At 46.6% G+C, this 26,469-nt stretch overlaps 1 protein-coding gene across 1 annotated transcript in view; it reads left to right on the top strand.

Annotated features, from left to right (window-relative positions):
* The window catches only part of DMTN (dematin actin binding protein), a 59,537-nt gene extending 34,108 nt beyond the window's left edge, over nucleotides 1-25,429 (top strand). Inside the window, exons 4-17 of the mRNA XM_075346452.1 lie at nucleotides 7,887-7,961; nucleotides 8,218-8,373; nucleotides 12,262-12,306; nucleotides 13,666-13,777; nucleotides 13,861-13,917; nucleotides 14,001-14,141; nucleotides 14,223-14,326; nucleotides 14,405-14,510; nucleotides 17,114-17,151; nucleotides 17,248-17,296; nucleotides 19,207-19,214; nucleotides 19,301-19,366; nucleotides 21,635-21,715; nucleotides 24,280-25,429. Of these exons, the coding sequence (XP_075202567.1) occupies nucleotides 7,887-7,961; nucleotides 8,218-8,373; nucleotides 12,262-12,306; nucleotides 13,666-13,777; nucleotides 13,861-13,917; nucleotides 14,001-14,141; nucleotides 14,223-14,326; nucleotides 14,405-14,510; nucleotides 17,114-17,151; nucleotides 17,248-17,296; nucleotides 19,207-19,214; nucleotides 19,301-19,366; nucleotides 21,635-21,715; nucleotides 24,280-24,393 (1,152 nt within the window). The 3' untranslated portion in view covers nucleotides 24,394-25,429. The remainder of the gene's footprint in view (nucleotides 1-7,886; nucleotides 7,962-8,217; nucleotides 8,374-12,261; nucleotides 12,307-13,665; nucleotides 13,778-13,860; nucleotides 13,918-14,000; nucleotides 14,142-14,222; nucleotides 14,327-14,404; nucleotides 14,511-17,113; nucleotides 17,152-17,247; nucleotides 17,297-19,206; nucleotides 19,215-19,300; nucleotides 19,367-21,634; nucleotides 21,716-24,279) is intronic.
* Nucleotides 25,430-26,469: the final 1,040 nt, after the last annotated feature.

The following is a 26,469-nucleotide window of genomic DNA, read 5'->3' as shown; positions in this document are numbered from 1 at the left end:
GCTTAATATTTTTGGAAGTTGGAGGGTTTATTTTTTAGATTTGGCTATCTTAGGAGGATATCTGTTTTTGCAGATAACTATTACTGTGCAGAATTATTAGGCAACTTAATAAAAACCAAATATATTCCCATCTCACTTGTTTATTTTCACCAGGTAAACCAATATAACTGTACAAAATTTAGAAATAAACATTTCTGACATGCAAAAACAAAACCCAAAAAAATTAGTGACCAATATAGCCACCTTTCTTTATGATGACACTCAACAGCCGACCATCCATAGATTCTGTCATTGCTTGATCTGTTTACAATCAACATTGCGTGCAGCAGCCACCACAGCCTCCAGACACTGTTCCGAGAGGTGTACTGTTTTCCTTCCCTGTAGATCTCACATTTTACGAGGGACCACAGGTTCTCTATGGGGTTCAGATCAGGTGAACAAGGGGGTCATGTCATTATTTTTTCATCTTTTAGCCCTTTACTGGCCAGCCACGCGGTGGAGTAGTTAGATGCATGTGATGGAGCATTGTCCTGCATGAAAATCATGTTTTTCTTGAACGATACCGACTTCTTCCTGTACCACTGCTTGAAGAAGTTGTCTTCCAGAAACTGGCCGTAGGTCTAGGAGTTGAGCTTCACTCCATCCTCAACCCGAAAAGGTCCCACAAGTTCATCTTTGATGATACCAGCCCATACCAGTACCCCACCTCCACCTTGCTGGTGTCTGAGTCGGAGTGGAGCTCTCTGCCCTTTACTGATCCAGCCTCTGGCCCATCCATCTGGCCCATCAAGAGTCGCTCTCATTTCATCAGTCCATAAAACCTTTGAAAAATCATTCTTAAGATATTTCTTGGCCCAGTCTTGACGTTTTATCTTAAGTTTCTTGTTTAAAGGTGGTTGTTTTTCAGCCTTCCTTACCTTGGCCATGCCCCTGAGTATGGCACACCTTGTGCTTTTTGATTCTCCAGTAACGTTGCAGCTCTGAAATATGGCCAAACTGGTGGCAAATAGCATCTTGGCAGATTCACGCTTGATTTTCCTTAATTCATAGGCAGTTATTTTGCGCCTTTTTTGCCCGACAAGCTTCTTGCAACCCTGTTGGCTATTTGCCATGAAACGCTTGATTGTTCGGTGATCACGCTTCAAAAGTTTGGCAATTTCAAGACTGCTGCATCCCTCTGCAAGACATCTCACAATTTTGGACTTTTCAGAGCCCGTCAAATCTCTCTTCTGACCCATTTTGCCAAAGGAAAGGAAGTTGTCTAATAAGTATGCACCCCTTATATAGGGTGTTGATGTCATTACACCGCACCCCTCCTCATTACAGAGATGCACATCACCTGATTTACTTAATTGGTAGTTGGCTCTCAGCCTATGCAGCTTGAAGTAGGACAACATGTATAAAAAGTATCATGTGATCAAAATACTCATTTGCCTAATAATTCTGCACACAGTGTATATCTGTCCTAAGATAAAAAAAAAAAAAAGAATCATATAGAAGCACCCTTTTTATTTTCTGCAATCAATCTATGATGTTTTCAAATGATAGTTTGTTGTGAAGCTATTCTTGTATTGTCCCTGGTGGTCTAGAGTTGTAAAAGTATCAATAACAAACTTTATTTGTGGTTTAGAGTGGTTATATCTATGGTAGACTATGGTAGTAATGGTACACAACTATTGTTCTACTGTGATTACAGGTCAACATGTACATCCCCAATACTCTAGAGCAGTACCAGGATTCTGGTGATCTAATGTTGGTACAGGTCAACATGTATGTAGCGCCCCACAGGGTAGGTGCATTTAACCTTCTCGTCGCTGGGCCGTTGACTGTCGTTGTCACAGGTGGCCTAGCTCGGCTCCGTTGCCCCGAGACGTACAGAAGATGTCAGGGGAGATATGATGGGGGTAGTAGTGAGGTGTTTGTCGTGACGCCACCTGTAGTACGTGGCCAGGGAATGAGCCGCCGCTGCTGTCGCTGCCCTCCGGGGCAGATGGTAGTAGCAGTTATGGTTGGTATCGCTCCCCACAGGTGGAGAGGACCCTGGGGAGGATGATGAGGGGAGTAGTAATGGCGGCTCGGAGCGGCAGTACCGGTAATAAAGAGTCAGAGTCTATGGCTGCGGTTCGAGGTTGTTTACTCACTTTTGTACGATGCCGCTCACCCAGGTAATGCCGGTCACTTGCTATGATGGGCTCCGCCAAACCCAAATCCCTTTAGAGATCAGTCCGGTTTGGTGTTTGGTGGGTTCCCTCCTTTGTAAAGTCTGTCTGTGGATCCCCTGGCTTGAAGCCATGAGGGGACTCTGGGTTTCACGAGATGTACACTTGTCCCTATATGCAGGTGCCGCGGTTCCGATGTGGGTTCCGGCTTGAAGCGAGGCCCCGGATCCTATATGGCACTGTGCTGTCGGACGCTGTATGGTCAGGGAAGCTTGAAACTTTCCCCATCCAGGCAGAATCTAGAAAACCAACATGAAGTATGATCTTCCCCACGGTCCTGCCGCCCTGTGTGGCATCGGTTCCGAGGGGAGCAGGTTCACTCTCCCCACGGCAACCATTGTGAACTTCTCCTCCTTCCCACCGGACCACCTGTGAGGCACATCTGCTCTGCTGCTCTCCTGCTGGAGAACTCTCTAGACTGAATCCGGAGTGTGGCTAGCTCACTAGTTTTGTTAGCTGTTGTGTGACTCCAAACTCTCCCTGCTGGCTGCACCTCCCTCCTCCCAGGTCCTAAGCTAGTGGGACTAGGGCCCCTATTTGAGGGCATCCTGTAAATGACACTCTGTCGGCGACCCCTTTATTACCCGACCCTAGCCCAGTCCCAAGTGGGAACAGGGCAACCTGCTGTGTATTTGAGTGTGTAATGTGGTGTAACCGGGACTGACCTCCTCAGGAACCGGGTTTAGCATTATACCCAAGTTTGAGTGCAATACTCTGTGGCGACTGAAGCCTCAGAGGCGCCACATGTACATCCCCAAAATTCTAGAGCATCACCGGTAATTCTGGGTACATAATTAGTTAGTGGTCTACATGAACACACCCAATACTATAAAGCATTATTGGAATGTCCTGGTAGATCCATGGTCTAGTGTGGTTATGGATCCACACGTACCTCCTGAAAACTCTAGAGCATTACTAAGATTTCTAGGTACAGCCTCGGTGATCTAGCATGGTTATGGGTCAACATATACATTCTCTAATACTCCAGAGCATTACCGAGATTTCTGACTTAATCCCTGGTGGCCTAGCATATTGAAAGAATTACAAAAACTCTCCAGAAATAGCAGGTGAAGTATAATTATGACATCTCAGCCCACACGCCAGGAATATAGCAATGTAACAAGGATATTGAAGCTCTGAGGTAGTCAATAGGCTTAGCGGTCACACATCCCTGGTGGTCCCGGGTGAATGGGTTATCTTGGGCTGTGGACAAACCACCCTTGAGTACTGCATTGTGCACAGTTTTCAGAAGAACCCTCAGTACAGGGCAGATTGTGGGGAGTTTTGGATACAAGAAGCCCCTCTAATGTAACCCTAGATATGTTCACCAGTCAGCACTAGACTCACTGGGGCTATATAAATAGTCTTTATTGATGGATGCAGGGGGCACAGTGCACATCCCGCTCCTCACATGTTCCATAGAATATTACAGGAAATAACCCGGCCGTAGCCTCACAGGCAGCAGGTTATAGTGCCGGATAATCACATTAGGGATGTACATAGCTCAAATGTTGATTGTGTGTGGACTGTAATGGTTTACTCAGAAACAAAGCTCCATTTTTTTTTAGTTACTTTAACCCAAAATTTAGACAGAAAGGGCATTTTTATATTCCAAAAATACATTTACTTATTGATGTCAACACTTTATATGTGTAATCAGAAAACACATTAAATAAAGCACTAGTATGAGAGAATCGGAGCACAGCAGAGGACACTCGGCTCACGCTCGCAGCAGATGACACTCGGCTCACGCTCGCAGCAGAGGACACTCGGCTCATGCTCGCAGCAGATGACACTGGGCTCATGCTCGTGGCAGAGGACACTCAGCTCACGCTCGCGGCAGAGGACACAGCTCACGCTTGCGGCAGATGACACTCGGCTCACGCTCGCGGCAGAGGACACTTGGCTCACGCTCACAGCAGAGGACACGGCTCACGCTCGCGGCGGTTGATACTCGGCTCACGCTCGTGGTAGATGAGACTCGGCTCACGGTTGCAGCAGATGACACTGGGCTCACGTTCGCGGCAGATGACACTCAGTTCACCCTCATGGCAGATGACGTTCAGTTCATGCTCTCGGCAGATGACACTGGGCTCACGCTCACCGCAGATGACACTCGGCTCACGCTCATGGCGGATGACACTCGGCCAACGCTCGCGGCAGATGGCACTCGGCTCGCGCTCGCGGCAGATGACACTGGGCTCACACTCGCGGCATATGACACTGGACTCACACTCGCGGCAGATGACACTCGTTTCACGCTCTTGGCAGATGACACTCAGCTTACGCTTGCGGCAGATGACACTCGGTTCATGCTCATGGCAGATGACACTGGGCTCACTCTCGCGGCAGATGACACTCGACTAACGCTTGCGGCAGATGACACAGGGCTCATGCTCGAGGCAGATGACACTGGGTTAACGCTCATGGCAGATGCCTCTGGACTCACGTTTGTGGCAGATGACACAGGGCTCATGCTCGAGGCAGATGACATTGGGTTAACGCTCATGGCAGATGCCTCTGGACTCACGTTTGTGGCAGATGAGACTCGACTCATGCTCGCGGCAGATGACACTCGGCTCACCCTCACAGCAGATGACACTCGGCTCACGCTCAAAGCAGATGATGGTTGGCTCATGGTCGTGGCAGATGACACTAGGCTCACGCTCACGGCAGATGACACTGGGCTTACGTTCGCAGCAGATGACACACGGCTCACGGCTAAGGCAGATGACACTGGGCTCACACTCGCGGCAGATGACACTGGGCTCACGCTCGTGGCAGATGACACTGGGCTCACGCTCGCAGCAGATGACACTAGGCTCACGCTCGTGGCAGATGACACTGGGCTCACGCTCCTGGCAGATGACACTGGGCTCACGCTCGCGGCAGATGACACTCGGCTCACCCTCGCGGCAGATGGCACTCGGCTCATACTCCCAGCAAATGACACGGCTCACGCTCGTGGCGGATGACACTCGCCAATGCTCAGGGCAGATAACACTCTGCTCACGCTTGTGGCAGATGACACCCGGCTGACGCTCACAGCAGATGACAGATAAAAATGGGCTCACGCTCGCGGCAGATGACATTGGGCTCACGGTCGCGGCAGATGACACTCGGCTCACGGTTGCGGCAGTTGAGACTCGGGTCACAGTCGCGGCACATGAGACCTGGCTCACAGTCGCAGCAGATGACACTCGGCTCACGCTCATGGCATATGACACTCGGCTCACGCTTGCAGCAGAGTTTGAGACGAGTGTCATTAACATATTGATTTGTATGCTATTCACTTGTGTGACCCTGATCTAACTTGTATAATATTCATTGAACTCTCAGGTGTTTGTATGTATGAGTCCAGTGGGCGGTCCTACTAGTGATTGACAGCTATCTCTGCATACACAGTCATACAGGGAAGACTGTCAATTGCTCAATAGAACCACCCACTGGACGCATACATACAAACATCAGGGATATCAATGACTAAAATGCAAGTTTTACTGAAAATGTACATCAATCTGATCAGCTCCTCCTGCTCTGTTACTTTCGGTCTGAAGATCAGATTCCATGTTCAACAAGACAGGTTCTCTTTAAGCACCTCTCCAGTGTTTTGGGTTTATTTTCATCACTGGAGTGGTTATTTTAATCTAAGGTCCATGTCCCCGATCTTATACTCAACCTCCCGCGTTTTCATCCTTTTTCGGTGTCACTCCACTCCCCTGGCGCCATCTTGTGACCACAACTTCTGACTGACCGGAAATCATAAGCTACATCACAAGCTCTCAATGCAAGTCTATGTGAGCCAGAATGGGGCTCTTATAGACTTGTAGTGAAGAGTCACCTCCAGCACGCTTCATGAAACACTGGAGAAGCTGGCATGTCACAAAGCGCAAAGACCGACTACAGTGACAGTGATAGAAGGTGAAGATTCAGGAGGGTAAGTATATGTACAGTACAGACCAAACGTTTGGACACACCTTCTCATTCAAAGAGTTTTCTTTATTTTCAGGACTCTGAAAATTGTAGATTCACATTGAAGGCATCAAAACTATGCATTAACACATGTGGGATGAAATACTTAACAAAAAAGTGTGAAACAACTGAAAATATGTCTTATATTCTAGGTTCTTCAAAGTAGCCACCTTTTGCTTTGATTACTGCTTTGCACACTCTTGGCATTCTCTTGATGAGCTTCAAGAGGTAGTCACCGGAAATGGTTTTCCAACAGTCTTGAAGGAGTTCCCAGAGATGCTTAGCACTTGTTGGCCCTTTTGCCTTCACGCTGCGGTCCAGCTCACCCCAAACCATCTCGATTGGGTTCAGGTCTGGTGACTGTGATGGCCAGGTCATCTGGCGTAGCACCCCATCACTCTCCTTCTTAGTCAAATAGCCCTTACACAGCCTGGAGGTGTGTTTGGGGTCATTGTCCTGTTGAAAAATAAATGATGGTCCAACTAAACGCAAACCGGATGGAATAGCATGCCGCTGCAAGATGCTGTGGTAGCCATGCTGGTTCTGTATGCCTTCAATTTTGAATAAATCCCCAACAGTGTCACCAGCAAAGCACCCCCGCACCGTCACACCTCCTCCTCCATGCTTCACGGTGGGAACCAGCCATGTAGAGTCCATCCGTTCACCTTTTCTACAAAGACATGGTGGTTGGATCCAAAGATCTCAAATTTAGACTCATCAGACCAAAGCACAGATTTCCACTGGTCTAATGTCCATTCCTTGTGTTCTTTAGCCCAAACAAGTCTCTTCTGCTTGTTGCCTGCCCTTAGCAGGGGTTTCCTAGCAGCTATTTTACCATGAAGGCTGCTGCACAAAGGCTCCTCTTAACAGTTGTTCTAGAGATGAGAAGGTGTGTCCACATTTTGGTCTCTACTGTATATGAGTTGGGTGAGGGAACTTAGATTTAAAGCTCTACTCCAGAGGTACTTTGAAGAGACTAGGAAAAAATGTGATTGCATTAAGTACAGAGCAGGCTAGGCTAAATACACACTTGCCAACTTTATCAGGTTGGCAGCCATTAGTTTTGCCAAAATTTTAGGCCACAGTCGTATCCTTTTAATAGGCAACACCCTCTCAAAGACTTTCTTCCACCCCCTTCATTCTTTGGCCCCTGCCTTACATAGAAACCAAGACGCAAGCAATTACCAAATCTCGTGAGATTTACCGACCCTTCTAGGAGTCTTGCAGGTCTTCACTTTTTTCGGTGAACGTCCTGGAACAATTGGCAAATTTTGGTAAATCTTTGAAAGGTAGAGTTTCCATCTCTGAGAGACTGAAGGTGACCTGATCCCTTTCTCCATTATGGGAGTTATATATCTTGGCCCTTTCAATGTTTAACCCCTTATGGCCTGTGTGTCTTTATCACTGGTGGACAAAGACTGAAGAGGGCCCTGTGCAAGAACAGTATGTGGGCCCTTTGAAGCCCAAGAGCGCCTGATAATGCAGAATTCCCCATGTTGTGGAGGTGAAAATGGGCCGCAATACCACTTTGGCCCACGTGCACCTGTGATATGTTCGTCCCTGGTCTTTATACCCCTTTAATTAATGTGGCCCTTGAGATTGGGTCAATCTAACAATGTGGCCCTTGGACCCTGGTGGTCATAGGAGCCTAATATTGGGAATTCGGTCCATGTTTGAAACTTGTTCTGTTTACAGATCCCTCTTACAACTCCTGGAAGTGTCACCTCGTCTCGAGGGTCCAGTGTACCAGGCTCCCCCTCCGCTATCACTGTGAGTAATACCCCAAGCACTCCCCCTATGTTATATACTGCATTTGTAAAGGTTACTTTATTTTATTTCTTAATGGGGTTTAGACATAAAGGTAAATGGGTCAAATGGTGAAAGGTTTGTTTTCACAGAAAGCTCAGGCCTAATGCAAAAATAACATTAATGACATTGGATGAGATCATATTTATTGATTATATGCCACGTTTATGGCTTCTTTGTCTTTCAGTGTTATTCTCGTATTTATGTAATCTCTTTTCAGGCTCGGATGGACAGTCGCGTCCTGGGTTACAAGGACCTCGCTGCTCTCCCACGTGATAAAGCTATACTGGATATAGAGCGTCCAGATCTAATGATTTATGAGCCACATTTCACATACACCCTTCTGGAGAATACAGAGACTCTTCGGAGCCGAGAGGTAATAAACTTAAAATATATATACGGTAGATATCTAGACAATATAAACCAATAAAAAAAAATACAATACAACATAAAACCAATATAAAAATTGCACAAACACACACACACACACACACACACACAATCCCTCTCCTTATAGTAAATCTAATGTCTATAGAACTAAATTCCGAAATATTGTACCTTCAATTAGCTAATGCCACTTATTTTGTTTGGGGAAATTACCTGAACGGCTGCTGCGACCAGATGATTGCTTGACAGTATGTGAGATAGATTATATCCCTGCAACAGCAGTCGCTCAGAATTCATATAGATAGGGTGGACAGCAGTGTGAGCAGCCTCTTCTTACCTCAGCACCATGGTATCTCTAGTATTGACAGAGTGGATAGCGGTATGAGCAGCCTCTTCTAACATCAGCACCCTGGTATCTCCAGTATGGACAGCAGTGTGAGCAGCCTCTTCTTACATCAGCACCATGGTCTCTGCAGTATTAGATCAGAAAGAAATAGTGGACAGAAGTATGATCAGCCTCTTCTTACCTCAGAACCCCTGATATTTCCAGTATTAGATCAGATAGACAGTGTTGACAGCAGTGAGAGCAGCCTCTTCTTATCTTAGCACCCCTGGTAGCTCCAGTATTAGATCAGACAGACCTGGTTGGGGGACAGCACAGTGAACAGCCTCTTCTTACCTCAGTACTCCTAGCATTTCCAGCATTATATCAGATAGACATGTTGGCCAGCAGTGTGAGCAGCCTCTTCTTACCTCAGCACCCTTGGTATCTCCAGTATGGACAGGGTGGACAGCGGTATGAATAGATTCTTCTTACCTCAGCACCCTGATATCTCCAGTATGGACAGGGTGGAGAGCAGTATGACTAGCCTCTTCTTACCTCAGCACCCTGGTATCTCCAGTATGGACAGGGCGGATAGCAGTGTGAGCAGCCTCTTCTTAGATCAGCACCATGGTCTCTCCAGTTTTATATCAGACAGACATGGTGGACAGCACAGTGTGCAGCGTCTTCTTACCTCAGTACTCCTACCATCTCCATCATTAGATCAGAAAGTCATGTTGGTCAGCAATGTGAGCAGCCTTTTTTTTACCTCAGAATCCCTAGTAGCTCCAGTATTAGATTAAACACACATGGTGGATAGCAATGTAAGCAGCCTTTTTTACCCCAGCACCCCTGGTAGCTCCAGTATTTGATAATGCATGGTGGAAAGCAGAGTAAGCAGCATCTTCTTACCTAAGTATTCCTAACATCTGCAGTATTAGATCAGATAAACAGGGTGGACAGCAGTGTGAGCAGTCTCTTCTTACCCCAGAATCCCTGATATTTCCAGTATTAGATCAGGTAGACATGATGGCCAGCACGGTGAGCAGCCTCTTCTTACCTCAGCACCCCTGGAAGATCCAGTATTTGATCATGTATGATGAACAGCAGAGTGAGCAGCCTTTTCTTACCTCAGTTTTCCTAGCAGTATTAGATCAAACACATATTAGATTAGTAGATAGAAGAATATATGCAAAACTAACAGAATTCCAAAGAAGAGATATGCATATTAATGTTAAACTATAAATTTTATTAAGTATAATAAAAAAAACAGTAAAAAATGCAAACATTTGAGTGCCTGACTAAAGGGCCACAACACAGGGTAAAAGTATAAGTTATATTATGCAGAAAATATTGTGATAATGGATCAAAAAAAGTGTAAGCAGAAAAAGGTCATTGACATACATATGCATAGCAGCTAGGGACATCTAGTGGTTTGTTTTCCAAGTTAAACATTCAGGGTCCAATATTTGGGTGCGCAGTGCTCAATAACTACACAATGCTATATAAGGTTCTTTGTAGAGACCCAAGATATAAAAGTACAAAATAGAAAACCTTACCCCAAATCAATAAAGTGCTTTTGTGCTGCAGCCTCCTGCCAGACACGTGTTTCGCAATATAGCTTCTTCCTGGGGTCTCTACAAAGAACCTTATATAGCATTGTTAAGGTTTTGAGCATTGAGCACCCAAATATTGGTCCTTGACTGTAACTTGGCAAACAAACCACTAGATGTCCCTCCCTGCTATAGTTATATACAATGTGCAATACAGGGTAATATTGTGGTACCGTGTTAGCCAGAAAAATCAATTGAAATACTATGTCCCAAGAATGACAAAAGTATTTTAGGAGTGAGATACCTTTATAGGCTAACCAGAAAAATTGCTTGCTAATATGATTTTTCTGGTTAGCCTCTAAAGGTATCACTCCTAAAATACTTTTGTCATTCTTGGGACATAGTTTTTTAATAGATATTAGAGTCAATGAACTTTTTCTGCTTACACTTTTTTTGATCCATTATCACAATATTTTCTGCATAATATATGTTATAATTTTGCTTTGTGTCATGGCCCTTTAGTGAGGCACTCAAATTTTGGTATTTTTTATACTGTTTTAATTATTATATTTAATAGAATTTATATTTTAACGTTATTATACATATCTCTTCTTTGGAATTTTTTTAGTTTTGTGGCGTACCAAGGACACTTTAATGACATATTATAGATAGCAGTGTGAACAGCCTTTTCTTACCACAGCACCCTGGTAGCTCCAGTATTAGATCTGACAGACACAATGGACAGCAGTGTGAACAGCCTCTGCTAATCTCTGTACCTCTGGTATCTCTACTATTAGACCAGATAGACAGGGTGGACAGCAGTGTGAGCAGCCTTTTTTTACCTCAATACTCCTAGTATCTTCAGTATTACAGCTGATAGGCTAGGTGAACATCAGTGTGAACAGCCTCTTCTAACTCAGCACCCTGATAGCTCCAGTAGTAGATCAGACAAACATAATGGATGGCAGTGTGAGCAGCCTCTGTTAACCTCAGTACCTCTGATATCTCTAGTATTAGACCAGATGGGCATGGTGGACAGCAGTGTGAACAGCCTCTTCTTACCTTAGTACTCCTAGCATCTTCAGTGTTAGATCAGACAGAAATGATAGACAGCAGAATAAGTAGCCTCGTCTTACCTCAGTACTCCTAGCATCTCCAGTATTAGATCAAACAGTAATGGTAGACAGCAGTGTGACTATCCTCTCCTTACCTCAGCATCCTGGTATCTTCAGTATTAGATCAGGCAGACATAGTACACAGCAGTGTGAGCAGCCTCTTCTTACCTCAGCATCCTGGTATCTTCAGTTTTAGATCAGGCAGACATAGTACACAGCAGTGTGAGCAGCCTCTTCTTACTTCAGCACTCCTAGTATCTACAGTAATAGATCAGAAAGACAGAGTGGACAGCAGTGTGAGCAGCCTCTTCTTAACTCAGCACCCTGGTATCTACAGTCTTAGATCAGATAGACATGATGGGCAGCAGTGTGAGCAGCCTCTTCTTTCTTCATAATATACAATGGGAGCACACCTTGATACACATGAAGGGAAGGGATGGATCTTCCTTCTGCACATACTTACAGGCATGGGTCCTATTAGCACAGACTTCTGCCAGTGTAACAAGACTGTGGCCATTTTAAGATAAACAACTGTGATTTGCTAATTAAAGGTATTTTGAAAACTATTTTTATATATATATATATATATATATTTTTTTTTTTTACTACTGCTGGAGAACACCTTTAATAACCTCTTTACCATTGATCCTATTTTGGCTCATATGTCAGTTAAAACTGAGGAGCACATACAAGGCTATATATTGTGCACATCCACAGTAGCTACACACAGCTGATCAGTGGTGGTGTTGGGTGCCGGACCCCCACCGATCTAATATTGATGACCTATATACCATATAATAGGACAATTACGTATAACATCCTGAAGTTCATGGTCAAAAAAATGTTCAATGATGTAAAAAGATTCATGATGTACTCTTGTTTCGCAGCGATCGCTGTCACCCAAGTCAATCTCTCCACCTCCATCACCCGAGGTAAACCGCTAAACATTTTAAGGGGTTATGGTAGGGGGTGTAAGCAAGTGGGGGGGGGGGGGGGGGTTAACCCCTTTAACAGGAGTTTTGGTCCCAAAATACCAGACACGTTTTTCTGATTTTGAATCCTTAGTGATTTCATGGTTCTTTTTTTTATTTATTCATCATCCAACAAAATATTTTCTTTTTGATTAGGAGTAGTGCGTACAAAAATTAGTTTTTTTAAATTTTTTTTTAGAATTAACAAATTTAATGTAAAATAGCATTAGACTGGGCTCCCTTCTTTGTTTTGGTCATTTTGATATATGAGATCAATAGTCTCAGAATAACAGGAGACTATGGAAACAGTTGGGCTGCGTTCACACATTGCGCTACCGCCTACCTGCATCGAGTGAATGAAACGCCCAAGTGTGGAGGTGGCACCTCAGTGTTACCCAAACTTATTGGTGGATACAGGTGGGCACAGTGGAATGCCAGTTGTTTTGATCAAGTGGGTGGTGTAGTTTTGGAGGGGGGGGGGGGTTACATTTTAGTTTTTTTGCATTTTATATTACATTTTTGTCTATTTATTTAACATTTTTTTCTAACGAATTCTGTGTTCTCTCCAGGGTCCCTGGCTGTCTGACAGAATTTGGGACCTATTCCCTTATGTCATATACTTACAATGCTGTGGGATTAAAACCAATACACATAGCGGAGTTTGGAGTATAGGTCCTCCTCACACTTTAAAGTAAAATTTGGCGACCGCGCTGATTTTGGTGTGTGAGCGAAATACACTCCTTTTATGCCTCTTGAACTCCAAATTAATAAGATTTGTTTTACAAGCGCCCAGGAAATCATTGCAGCACACACATGCTTTCTAGTATACTGAAAGTTTCTGCTTTATTACATCATGTGACCAGTTTATATAGTACCTCAAACAAAGAAATAACTCCTCCGAACTATGCACTAATAAGAATAATAGGGGCGTGAACAGAAATGTAAAATTTCTCCGCCCATCAGTGTTAGCAGAACCCTATGACATCATTAGCTATAGGTCAAGATGGACATTATAGGAACAAAATGAATTTTGTTCTCTCACAGGTGGGACTGACGATCCACTATCTTGCATATATACCCCAACAATTGAGGTCAGAAGATAGAAGGATTGGGCATGATGAATCTGAATGCCCATCCTTTTTGATCCCAGGGAACATAATATAGACAGAGGTATTTGGTAATAGATTACTCCCCACTCTTCAATAAAAACCTCTGCACGCTCAGCCAAGTTGAATGTGTATGGGGGGAAATGAGACGTCGGCCAAAGAAGCATTTCTGGGCATTTTATAGTGGTCTGACCAAAGGTTTCTTACTACACAGGTCACTGCACTCTGGGCAGACAACAAGTCTGTAGTAAGTAGCTCAACTCCACCCGGCACCCGTGGGGGAACCAATTCTCCTAGAGGAGGACTACAGCATTTCCACTGCCCAGGTAACATTGAGTTTTTGTGATACCATGGACTTCACCTATCCCGTAGTCTCATATGCCGCTCACACTCTGCTCTGTTTCTCCAGAGATTTCTCAGGCTGAGCCAAATCTCTACAAGAAGCCACCAATCTACAGGCAAAGAGGTGAGAAGACCCTGCTGACAATACAAGTCCTGTCTCGCACGTACCACCAAATCTCAACCTTGTTTTTAATACTTTTCTTTTAGAATCGGCGCTTTCCCACAGACAGTCCGATGACCCCATAGTAGAATCCTCTAAATTCCCAGCTGCAAAACCTCCAGACCCAAACCAGCCAGCAAAGATCGAAACCGATTACTGGCCATGTCCCCCATCCTTGGCCGTTGTAGGTGAGTGAGATCAGCCGTTCTGCATGAGCTACAGGCCCAAGACCAGGACATGCCGTCTAATGTCTCTTATTCTTTCCATAGAGTCAGAGAGACGATACCGCAAGGAATCCAAAGGAGATGAGGAGGGTGAGGAAAGTGAGGATATCAGAGAACTGAAAGAGCGACACGTAGTGGAACTGACCAAGGTAAAGGCCAGGATTTTCTAAAAACTAATCTATAAACCAGAAAGAACCGATTATCACCATTTACATTTCACTGTATAGATCCAGTCTAATCTAGGAAAACTCATCTTAAAAGAAGAAATGCAAAAGGGAGGGACCCCGAGAAGGAAAACTCGCTCTCTACCAGACCGGACCCCAATCTACACACGTAAGTATTAGGCTCAGTTCACATTCTTATTAATTATTATAGTGCCATTCATTCCATGGCGCTTTACATGTGGAAAGGAGGGGGGGCATACATAGACAAGTACAATAATCATGAACAATACAAGTCACAGACTGGTACAGGAGGAGGGAAGACCCTGCCTGCGAGGTCTCACAGTCTACAGGGGATGGGTGAGGATACAGTAGGTGAGGGTAGACATGGTTGTGCAGCGGTACAGTGGAACGAGGGTTACTGCAGGTTGTAGGCTTGTCAGGAGAGGTGAGTCTTCAGGTTCCTGTTGAAGCTTTCCACGGTAGGCAAGAGTCTGATGCGTTGAGGTAGAGAGTTCCAGAGTATGGGGGAGGCACGAGAGAAATCTTATATGCGATTATGGGAAGAGGAGATAAGAGGGGAGGAGAGAAGGAGATCTTGTGAGGATCTGAGGTTGTGTACAGGTAAGTGCCAGGAGACTAGGTCACAGATGTATGGAGGAGACAGGTTGTGGATGGCTTTGCATGTCATGGTTAGTGTTTTGAAACTCTTTGCGCAATGGGAAGCCAGTGAAGAGATTGGCAGAGAGGAGAGACGAGAGAATAGAGGAGGGAGAGATGGATTAATCAGGCTGCGCAGTTTAGGATAGATTGTAGAGGTGCAAGTGTCGCGGGCGGAGGAGGGGACGCCGCACTCTCCCACTGCTCGGGTCCGGCCGCTGCTGCTGCGGCTGCCGCTGCTCGGTGGTGGCTCGAGCGGTGTGCCGGATCCCGGGGACTCGAGCGGCGCTCCTCGCCCGTGAGTGAAAGGGGGTGGATTGGTGGTGGGGATTTGGTTATTGTCCGTGACGCCACCCACGGTTGTGGTGATTTTTGGTAACACCACCGCTGCTCTGTATGGGGATCCCGGGAGCGGTGACAGGGAGCAGCTGAGTTGTTAGTTCTCCCCTCCGTGGGTAGGGGTTGGTTGTCCCGGGGCCCAGTGATGGGGTAGAGGATGGGTGATGGCAGGCCGGTTGCGGGGCCTGGTGAGGTGCAGGGTCGCGGGGGCAGCACTGTGCCGCACGGCACGGTGGTACTCACTCAGCCTGAGACGATGACACAGTTCTCGGTAAAACACACGGCTGGAAAGACGGTTCCCACGGACGGCTGCTGTTGCTTTTCCCCGGTAGTTAACGGTGACTGTCTCTTTCCCTGCACCTAGTACTTCTGTTGGTTCCAATGGGTTCCCACCGGTAACCCGCTCCCCGGCTTGGATATGGGCCGGAGGAGCCCCTCTTTGCCCGCAGGCGCTGGCCCTGAGAAACTGATGCCTTGGCGGTGGCGGTGTCTCTCTCATACGGTTGGACTGTTGCCTTCAATCGGGACTTAGTTGTTTGGAAACCCGGAGGTCCCCTTCACTGACGGATTTGGCAAATTCACGGCGACTCCAAGCCTTGCCGGGGTCCGAAAGGCCCCTGCCAATGGTGCTGGCTTCTCCTTGTGTACCGGTCCGGTACCGCCGGGCCACCGCCCGTGCACGGTCCTTACGGCAACTCCGATAGACCACTCCTGCAGACGGTCACCGCCGTCTGCTAACCTTGCTGTCACTGTCCGGGGCACACACCCGGACGCTCTCAGTCGGTTGCTCTACTCCACTTCACTTTTACTCCTTCCACTTTCACTTCCCTAGCTTAACTCTACTCTTTTCCCGCCTCCAGGACTGTGAACTCCTCGGTGGGCGGGACCAACCGCCTGGCCCACCCCCTGGTGTGAACACCAGCCCCTGGAGGAAGGCAACAAGGATTTTTGGGTCTAGCTTGATGTGCCTAACTGGGGTGTAGGGTGTGGTGGTGTCATTACCTGTGACCCCTGGCTTGTCCAGGGCGTCACACAAGACTGTTAGAAGAGAGGCCAGAGAGCAAAAGGTTGCAGTATTCAAGCCGGGAGATAATAAGGGCATGCACTAGTGTTTTTGCAGATTCTTGGTCAAGGAGTGTACAAATCTGGAAAATATTTCTGAGTTGGAGGTGGCAGGAGGTGAAGAGGGCTTGGATGTATGGCTTGAAGGAGAGAGCAGAGTCTAGAGTTACCCCCAGGCAGCAAGCACACATGAATGGGGTGAGTAAGCAGCCATTGACTTTCATTGATAGGTCAGGAGAGAGTGGTAGAGTGAGGTGGGGGAAAGATGAAGAATTCGGTTTTGTCATGTTCAGTTTTAGAAATCGAGCAGAAAAGAAGGATGAAATAGCAGACAGACATTGTGGGATTTTGGTTAGTAAGGAGGTGATGTCAGGTCCAGAAAGGTAGATCTGTGTATCATCAGCATAAAGATGGTACTGGAAGCCGTAGGACTCTATGAGCTGTCCCAGGCCGAAGGTGTAGATGGAGAACAGTAGTGGTCCAAGAACGGAACCTTGGGGGACACCGACAGATAGGGGGCGAGATGAGGAGGTGGTGTGAGAATGGGAAATGCTGAAAGTCCGGTCCATCCCCAGTAATCATACATTAGAAGTGATCCTGCAGAGATCCGGAGGCAAAATGATTTCTGCTGGATCCGTTTTTTTAACATTGGGGTCTATGAAGAATGGATCTGTTATACCATGTCTAACATGTCAGTGGTCTGTCTCTCCACAGCCATTCATTCTGGATATGGAAGAAGCAGCTTATCGAGGGTATGTGTTAATTGTACCATTTTCTCCATATGCCCCCATACTGATTGCTTCCACTAGCCCCGGCGCAGTGTAATAACCATAATTCTCTGATTTTAGCTGCAGTCGGCAGAGTTTCATCACCCTGACCGGCAAAGGGAGAGCACAGGTGAGAAGGAAATGCTTTACAATCTGTATGAGATCTGTGTGTGTCTAAATCTACAGAGGCCTCAATAAATAGGACATCATTCACGAGCTTGTGCCTTACCAGAAAAGGGCTGCCAATGAAACAAAGGATAACCTATCCACAGGCCTTCAGGGAATTTTTTTTTCTGATAGGGAATTTCTATCACCATTACAACATGGAGTAACAGGTCACATGCCCCACCACTGCTCCATTCATTGTCTATGCGGCTGGCGGAAAAAAAAAATAAGTGCAGCCCTTGGCAGACACATGGGAACTGAATGGATCTGTAGTCGAGCGTAAGTACTGCTGCTCCATTCTAGAGGGGATAAATGTGCCCCATTCTGCAGATCGGTGAGGGTCCCAGTGGTTGGATTGCACTGATCAACCAGGTATCAATAAATCTGTGGATAAGTGATCACTAGAGATGGGCAAAACCTGTAGATGTTCAGGTTCGGCGGGACTTAAAAAAAAAGTCCGCCTTGGGAATGGACTTCATCCCGAATCTCATATAAGTCTATGGGGTCCCATACCTGTGTGCTGTAAAATGGTGCTATTAAGGGCTTGCAGGCTATAAAGCAGGAGAATTATACTTACCGAGTTTTCACACGGCTATCACACTACTTCCGGGTCCACTCATTAGTTCACATGCATATTCACTGCTTATCCTGCCCACCCTCTGTGACAGCATCTGTGTTTGGTTGCAGTCAGACTACCGGCATATGTGATTGGTTGTGGAATGTAAAAATAAATAAAATAATTGGAAAAAATGGCGTAGGGTCTCCCATATATTGATACCCAGCGCAGATAAAGCAGACAGCTACAGGCTGCAGCCCCCACTTGTGTGTGTTGTCTTGGCTGTGTATCAAAATAACAGGAACCACATGCGGCTTTCTCATTATTTAAATAACTAATTTAAAAAAATGGCGTGCAGTCCCTTTAATTTTGATACCCAGCCAAGAAAAGGCAGATAGCTGGGAGCTGTTATTCTCAGGCTGGGGATGCCCATAGGTATAGTTCTCCCCTAAAAATAACAGCACGCAGCCACCCCAAAATTGTCGCATCCATTAGATGCACCAATTCTGGGTCTTTACCCAGCTCATCCCAGTTGCCCTGGTACAGTGACAATCGGGGTAATATAAGGGGTTAATGACAGCTATGATTTGTCAAAAAAATCACCGCTCCATCAAGCCCAAGGTTAGTAACCCCCCTATTACTAACCATGTAAATAAAAAGAAATAAACACAAGAAAAATCATTTATTTAAAAAAAAGAAAAAGCCAAACACCCTCTTTCTCCAATTAATTAACCCACAAAACACCCCTGCAGGTCCGACGTAATCGACATGAGGTCCTACGACGATCCTGGCTGTAGTACATCCTGAAGTTACAATGCACAGTCTCATTAGAAAACGTGACCACTCACTGTAGTGTCAAGGACACACTAATGGAGCTGCAGCTATGAGTGGTGACGTCACTGAGTTCACCTGAGGTTACAGCTGGAGGATCCCACAGTGCCCCAGCTGTAACCTCAGGTCAACTGACCTGAGGAGAACTCAGTGACCTCACTTTAAGTGAAGTAATTGAACTCAATTCCAGATTACTGGATTAGGCAATGTGTGCACATTGAGTATTTGGTTGCAGACATATATCCACCAAACATGCATCTCCTGGCAAAATAACGCACCAAAACCACATCAAAACATGTATGGTTTTTGGTAGAAAATGCAGATTACTGAACAGCAACACGGACTTCCCTGAGAAGTACATGTTCGGGGTCCGTGCACAGATTCTAGGTGTGTGTGAGATGAGCGTTTTATATTTGCACCCTGTATTATTAGTAATAATATTGTTAATAATAATAATAATAATTAATCATTACTTTTCTGTTTTTTAGGGTTTCAGGTAAGAATTCATAGGGAAGGAATGGGGAAGAAGGATTCACATCGTCAAGGCCAAGTACAACAAGAAATGTCTTCTGTGTCCCACAGAACGGTGATGGGCAGAGGACCAGGATGGATCGGGGGAACTCTCTCCCCAGTATGCTGGAGCAGAAGGTACGTAAGACTAGTAAGAATGCACTCACAGAGTTTTTGACATGTATTTTGAAACAGATCCACTTAAAAAATCCACATCTAAAGGCCACTTTACACAGAGAGATAAATCTCCGGCAGATCTGTGGTTGCAGTGAAATTGTGGACAATCAGTGCCAGGTTTGTGGCTGTGTACAAATGGAACACTATGTCCATGATTTCACTGCAACCACAGATCTGCCAAAGATTTATTTCTGCGTATAAAGTGGCCTTAAGACTATTCAAAGAGTATATGAAGTCGTTTTCAATGTGGATTTTCAAGCAGATCCACATCAAAATCCACATAAAAAAACTTCCATGTGAAAATCCTCTAAGGTTGTTTTCCCTTTCAATTGACCGGGAAATTTGTTGCACATGGATATGAAAGACGTTTGATATTGATTTTGGCACAGAATCCACACCGAAATTTAAAATCCACACCACACTGATATTACCGCCATATGATGACCGTATAGTGGTAGATAGAATTTTTGCAGAAAATGTAAGAGATCACAGTACAGTTATAGATAGTGACTTACAGCTGACGTTATTTCTGGTGAATTTGTTAAATTTTCTCGCCTTTTCCATCTGGCCCAGACCGACATGACAACGTCTTCCAGCCGTGACTCATTTACAGATTACAACAAAGACACATTTGACTTCTCACATTTCTAGCTCCGTCCCCATCTATTCCCAATTTACTAAAACTCCTCATCCTGCTGATACCCCAATAGTGAGCCAGTGCTGATGTATGTGTCCGTGTTACCGCACGTGCTGGTGGTACAATAACAGTGCTCCTCTTACCGCCCCACATAATAATGCCACCGCTGTGGTCCTTAAATAGTAGTAGTGCCCTCTAGATGGTAAAACAGACCTCTAGGATATATAAGTGCCGTAGAAAAGTGCCCACATTTTGCCCCCTAGAAAATAAGAATGCCCCCCGAGTGCCCCTTTGACAGTCAGAATACTCTGAGTGTCCCTATAACAATACGTTCCGCTGTACAGTACAGCTCTCTACACAGTATGATGCCCCCACAGCTCCCTTATACACGGCATGATACTTCCATAGCCCCTATATAGAGTATAATGTCCCCACAGCTCCTACAGAGTGTGGGCTACTAATGGAGTCAACCTTCAGAGGGAGAGCTATTAAGGGGGCCATCTTACAGGGTGGTGGCAACTAAAGGGGCCAAGATAGTGTGTGGACTAATGTGGAGGCTATCATACAGTTTGGGAACTACTATAAGGGCCGTCACACAGTGATGGCCCCACATTAGCACCCACACTATATGATGGCCCCCTCCGCATACAGTGTGGGGCCTACAATAGGGGCCATCAGACAATGTGGGGGCTACATTGGTGCCATTGTACATTGTAGGAGCCATCAAACAGTATTGGGGCAACTAAGGTGTTATTATACATTGTAAGGGCTACTAAGGAGCCATTATACTTGGTGAAGGCTACTAATAGGCTGGTATACTGTGTAGACTACTGTGGTTATAATACAGTTTGGGGACTACTGTAAGGACCGTCATACAGTGAAAGGGGGTCGTCATGTAATGTGGGGTCATCACACTATGTGGAGACTACTGTGGGGGCATCATAGGGCCATCTTAGCAACTCCCAAACTGTAGGAGGGCCCTTTTTAGTAGCCCACACTCTGTAGGAGGGCCCACTTAGTAGTCCCAACACTGTATTATGGGCTCTTTAATAGCCTCATGCTGTATGATGTTCCCCCCTTCGTAGCCCGCATGCTGTATCATGGCCCCTTTTAATAGCCCCCACTCTGTTTGAGGGCCCCCTTAGTAGTCCCCACTCTGTATGAGGGTCCCCTTTGCAGCCCCCATACATAATCACAGCACAGCCCTGTGCATGGCTCGGTGACGTCATCCTGTTGCTCCACCATGGACCCGTCGACCTGTAGGCCACAGGCCTAATAAGACTTGCGGGCAACAAGATAGAGAGCAGCAGGGCAGGGAGATCATATCTGTCTATCTGCTGTGCCGCAGTTTAACTGCATCGACGTGCTTTGCAAGTTATGGGTAGCAGTAGCTACGAATGGACCCTTCCAGGTCAGGGGATTGGGGCGCCTGTCCCCTCGGCCTCCCCAGTAGATACTGATTGTACTGACTATTGCTGCTGATTGACTGTTCAGAATCTGTACCAAAAATCCACGTCAAATCCGTGGCGTGTGACCTTGACCTAAGATAAATGTATTTCTACGTAAGATTTTATTTTTTCAATTTTTTTCAGATATTTCCTTATGAAATGTTAATAGTGACAAATAGGGGGCGCCAGAAACTACCCCTCGGCGTAGATAAGACTCAACTAGAGGTAAGGAGAAAACGACTATATACAACACACTGATCAGCCATAACAAAAAAAATTGTGATTAATGGCACCGGTCATCAGGAGTGGGATAAATTAGGTGGCCAGTGACCAGTCAGCTCTTGAAGTTGATATTTTGGAAGCAAGTAAAATGGGCAAGCACAAGTTTGAGAGACTGCAACAAGGGCCACATTGTAATATCTTGATGACTGGGTCAGAACATCTCAAAAACAGTGTCTTGTGAGGTATTAATGTATGTAGGTGCTAATAATAATTAAAGTGGTCCAAGAAAGGACAACTGATGAACCATTGACAAACTAATGGGTACCCAAGGCTCATTGATGAGTATAGGGCACATCTGGTCCAATCCCGCAGATTATCTACTGTAGTACAAATTGCTGATAAAGTTACGATGGCAGAAAGCTGCAGCTGGCTTGTGTAGTCACAGACCTGTCAGAGGGTCTATATTGAGCACTACCACTGAAAGCCTCTACAATGTGCACATGAGTATCAGAAATGGACCATGGAGGAATAGAAGGCAACTGCTCTAATGGACGGCCAGGTGGGTGTGGTCACTTACCAGGGGAAGAGATGACACCAGGTCGCAATTGTAAGAAAAGTCGTCAGAGATAGCGTGATGAGGCAGTGATCTCCTGAGAACCTTAGATTCTGGCATCATGTGGATGTGACATGTACAACCTATAGTACCTAACACTGTACAGAACTAGTACCCACTGCATAGCAGTCGTATTACTTACTCGTAGTTCCCTCTTCCATGGCAGTTGTCGCCGGCGGAGGAGGGGACGCTGCGCTCTCCCACTGCTCGGGTCCGGCCGCTGCTGCTGCTCAGTGGTGGCTCGAGCGGTGGGCCGGATCCCGGGGACTCGAGCGTCGTTCCTTGCCCGTGAGTGAAAAGGGGATTTGATTGTGGGGATTTGGTTATTGTCCGTGACGCCACCCACGGTTGTGGTGATATTGGTGACACCACCACTGCTCTAGACGGGGATCCCGGGAGCGGTGACAAGGAGCAGCTTTGTTGTTAGTTCTCCCCTCCGTGGGTAGGGGGTTGGTTGTCCTGGGGCCCGGTGATGGGGTAGGGATGGATGACAGGACGGTTACAGGGCCTGGTGAGGTGCAGGGTCGCGGGGGCAGCGCTGTGCCGCACGGCACGGTGGTACTCACTCAGCCAATGATGAGGACACAGTTCTCGGTAAAACACACGGCTGGATGGACGGGTCCCACAGACGGCTGCGGTGTTATTTCTCCCGGCAGGTTGATGGTGACTGCCTTTCCCTGCACCTGTGTACTGTAAACGGTTCCAATGGGTTCCCACCGGTAACCCGCTCCCCAGCTTGGATATGGGCTGGAGGAGCCCCTTTTGCCTGCAGGCTCTGGCCCTGGGAACTTTAGCCTTGGCGGTGACTGTGTTTCCCTCTCTCGGTTGGACGGTTGCCTTCTGTCGGGACTTGGCTGCTGGGAAACCCAGGAGGTTCCCTTCGCTAACGAATTTGGCAAATTCACGGCGACTCCTAGCCTTGCCGGGATCCGTAAGCCCCTGCCAGATGGTGCTGGCTTCTCTTTGCGTACCGGTCCGGTACTGCCGGTCCACCGCCCGTCCACGGTCCTTACGGTAAACTCCGATAGGCCACTCCTGCAGACTGTCACCACCGTCTGCCAACCTTGCTGATCCGTCCGGGCCACACACCCGGACCAACTTCAGTCTGCTCAACTGCCACTTTCCTTCCTCTCACTTTCACTTCCCTCACTGAACTGTAAACTGTCTGCTTTTCCCGCCTCCAGGACTGTGTACTCCTCGGTGGGCGGGACCAACCGCCTGGCCCACCCCCTGGTGTGGACATCAGCCTCTGAAGGGAGGCAACAAGGGTTTTCGTCTGACTTTGGTGTGCCTGACCGGGAGTGTGGGGTGTGTAGGTGTTGTTCTCTGTGGCCCCTGGCTTGTCCAAGGCGCCACACAGTCATATTACTTACTGGTAGTGTCCTCTTCCATGGCAGTCGTATTCCTTACTGGTAGTTCCCTCTTCCATGGCAGTCGTATTCTTTACTGGTAGTTCCCTCTTCCATGGCAGTCGTGTTCCTTACTGGTAGTTCCCTCTTCCATGGCAGTCGTGTTCCTTACTGGTAGTTCCCTCTTCCATGGCAGTCGTATTCTTTACTGGTAGTTCCCTCTTCCATGGCAGTCGTATTCTTTACTGGTAGTTCCCTCTTCCATGGCAGTCGTATTCTTTACTGGTAGTTCCCTCTTCCATGGCAGTCGTGTTCCTTACTGGTAGTTCCCTCTTCCATGGCAGTTGTATTCTTTACTGGTAGTTCCCTCTTCCATGGCAGTCGTATTCCTTACTGGTAGTTCCCTCTTCCATGGCAGTCATATTTCTTACTTGTATAAGAAAACAAGTCCAATTCATGGAGGCTGCACCGAGCAATGTATAGGACTTATAGGGTCTGCTAAAGTCTTGTGCCGGATACCACAGTGTTTCTTTTGTTATGGCTGATTGGATTGGAAATACTATAATGTGATCTTTTACAATTGTTGTTCTTGTTCTTCTCTACAGAGGTATCTCTCTCCCGAGGACTTTCAGCGAGTCTTCTCCATGACATTGGATGAGTTTGTAAAGATGCCGTTGTGGAGAAGAAATGAGCTCAAGCGAAAACTCCTCCTGTTCTAGGGTCACAAGTGCTCCGTCACCACTAGGGAAGAAGCAGGATAAATGGGGTGACCCGAGGAGATGGACTCTACCGAGCGTGACCAGCATGTCTGATATGACTGACCTCATGGGGTCAAAGAATCCATCTAAACATGTCAATCATCCCATGTAAACCGGAGACCCCCCTCACCCATTACTTAGGCCACCTCAGACTCCTATAGGACCAAAATTAATATATACAATAGATTATCCTTAATTAATGCCAATATATTCCTCATACCGTACACTATTCTGTATGAAGGATCACAAGTACAATTGTCTCCAACAGATCACCTATACACAAAAGTAGCCAAGTTCTTACACACCGGATACCAAAACCTATACCATGAACCCCCCCCGTATGTTATTAGGCAACATTCACACTTATTTATCAACATATCAGATTGCACATAGCTTCTAGGGTCTTTTTTGCACAGCATTCACCCCACAGTAACCCCCCCAAACCTGAACGTACCTATAATTACAATTCAATTAGTAAGTAGGTGACGGAGGTGCTACTACCCCGTTATTATATGCTGCCAGCGCTGTGTGTGTGTAATATGGGTGAGTGCTTTCAGTTTACCGCATCCAAGTCTTCAGAACAACCTGACACTTATCCCCCCCTCCAAAAAAAAAATGGCAGATTCTGACCCCTCTCTTCTGCTGTGTGTGGTTTGTGATATGCTGAATTTTTGGTACACGCTCTTTCCCAGTCATCTGTGAGTCCTACATCTGTGTGTCATATCATTCACCTCCTTGTTCCATCTCACATCCACTAGCGTCACACGTAGTCTCATCCCCGTAATCCCTATACTTCTCTACTTGTCCTCATGGCTATTAGCTTTTTCACTACTCTTTTGTGACACCCCACCCATTTCTTTCACCCACGTCTACAACCTTTTACATTTGTGTTCCGTGTCCACCTTTGGTGTTAAAGCTTTTTCTTTTCATTATTTTTGGCTTCTGATGTATAATTATTAATATTATTATTATAATTATTAAAGGTTACTGAATATTCTGGCTCGGGTATAATTTCACAAGTCCTAGGTAATGTAATAGGAATTCAAAGCTCCATGTGTAGCGCCCCTGAGAACCTCAGGGCACTACAGGGAACTGCATCCTCTTGGGGATGCAGGACCTTCCCCCTGGGACCTGGAGTACCAATGTCGATTCCACCAACACACATCTAAAATCCTAGTTCTCCTCTCCACACTGGGCATAGAGGGTTAACCATGTAAGGGGATGGTCGCCATGAGAACGGGTCCCTGGGTATAGCCAGCCTAGTGGGAGGGGTCAGTCAGTGGTAGTCAGAGGAGAGTGCAGCACACAGGAGAGGTGTGCGGACATGCCTGAGCTGGGTCCGTGTAACGGTGACCCCGGGGGCACAGAAGAGAGGTCGCCAGGACGGGTACCGAGATACCGCTGGGACCGGAGCACGCACGGAGCACAGAGCCCTAGGTCAAGCGCAAGTTTTAGACTGTTTGGCAAATACCTGCACGGTGAGGATACCTTTACGGACTTCATCGAACCAAATAATCCGGGGGCATCAGCAGTAAACTAGAATCGGAGTTCGGACACTTACCTCCCCGCAAGGTCCGCACTGCCCGCCGTACGGAGAAGAAGACTGTACCCCAAAAGGGATAGTCGGGGTTAACAAATGTTCCACGCTATGGGGACTTAATCTACAGAAAGTGCCGGGGACAGAGCAACCTGGGTCACTACATTGGCACTGGTCCTCCTGAGACCTGAACCAGCAACCCTTGGGTCCACAGTGAGTAGAGACTGTTAAAGACAACCAGGTGTGGTTTCCATTATTGCCCCATTACATCTCCCAGGCACGGCCCTACCTTTCTGGAGGGCCTACCATCACAGCTGCCACTACCACCATCCCTGGGAGTACCCACATTGAGCAGCGGTGGTTCTACATCCTTAACCGCAACCCACAGGTGGCGTCACATGACAAAAACTCTTATCTACCCTGTAAATGCACCCCATTAACAAAATGGTCCCAGAGCACGGGACCAGGCAACGGCCACCAGAGTGACATCCCCGTCTGTT

Source organism: Anomaloglossus baeobatrachus, chromosome 4 (assembly GCF_048569485.1).
Source record: "Anomaloglossus baeobatrachus isolate aAnoBae1 chromosome 4, aAnoBae1.hap1, whole genome shotgun sequence".
Lineage (NCBI taxonomy): Eukaryota > Metazoa > Chordata > Amphibia > Anura > Aromobatidae > Anomaloglossus > Anomaloglossus baeobatrachus.
Note: the sequence above shows the minus strand (reverse complement) of the source record. Positions and strands in the feature narration are given on the sequence as shown.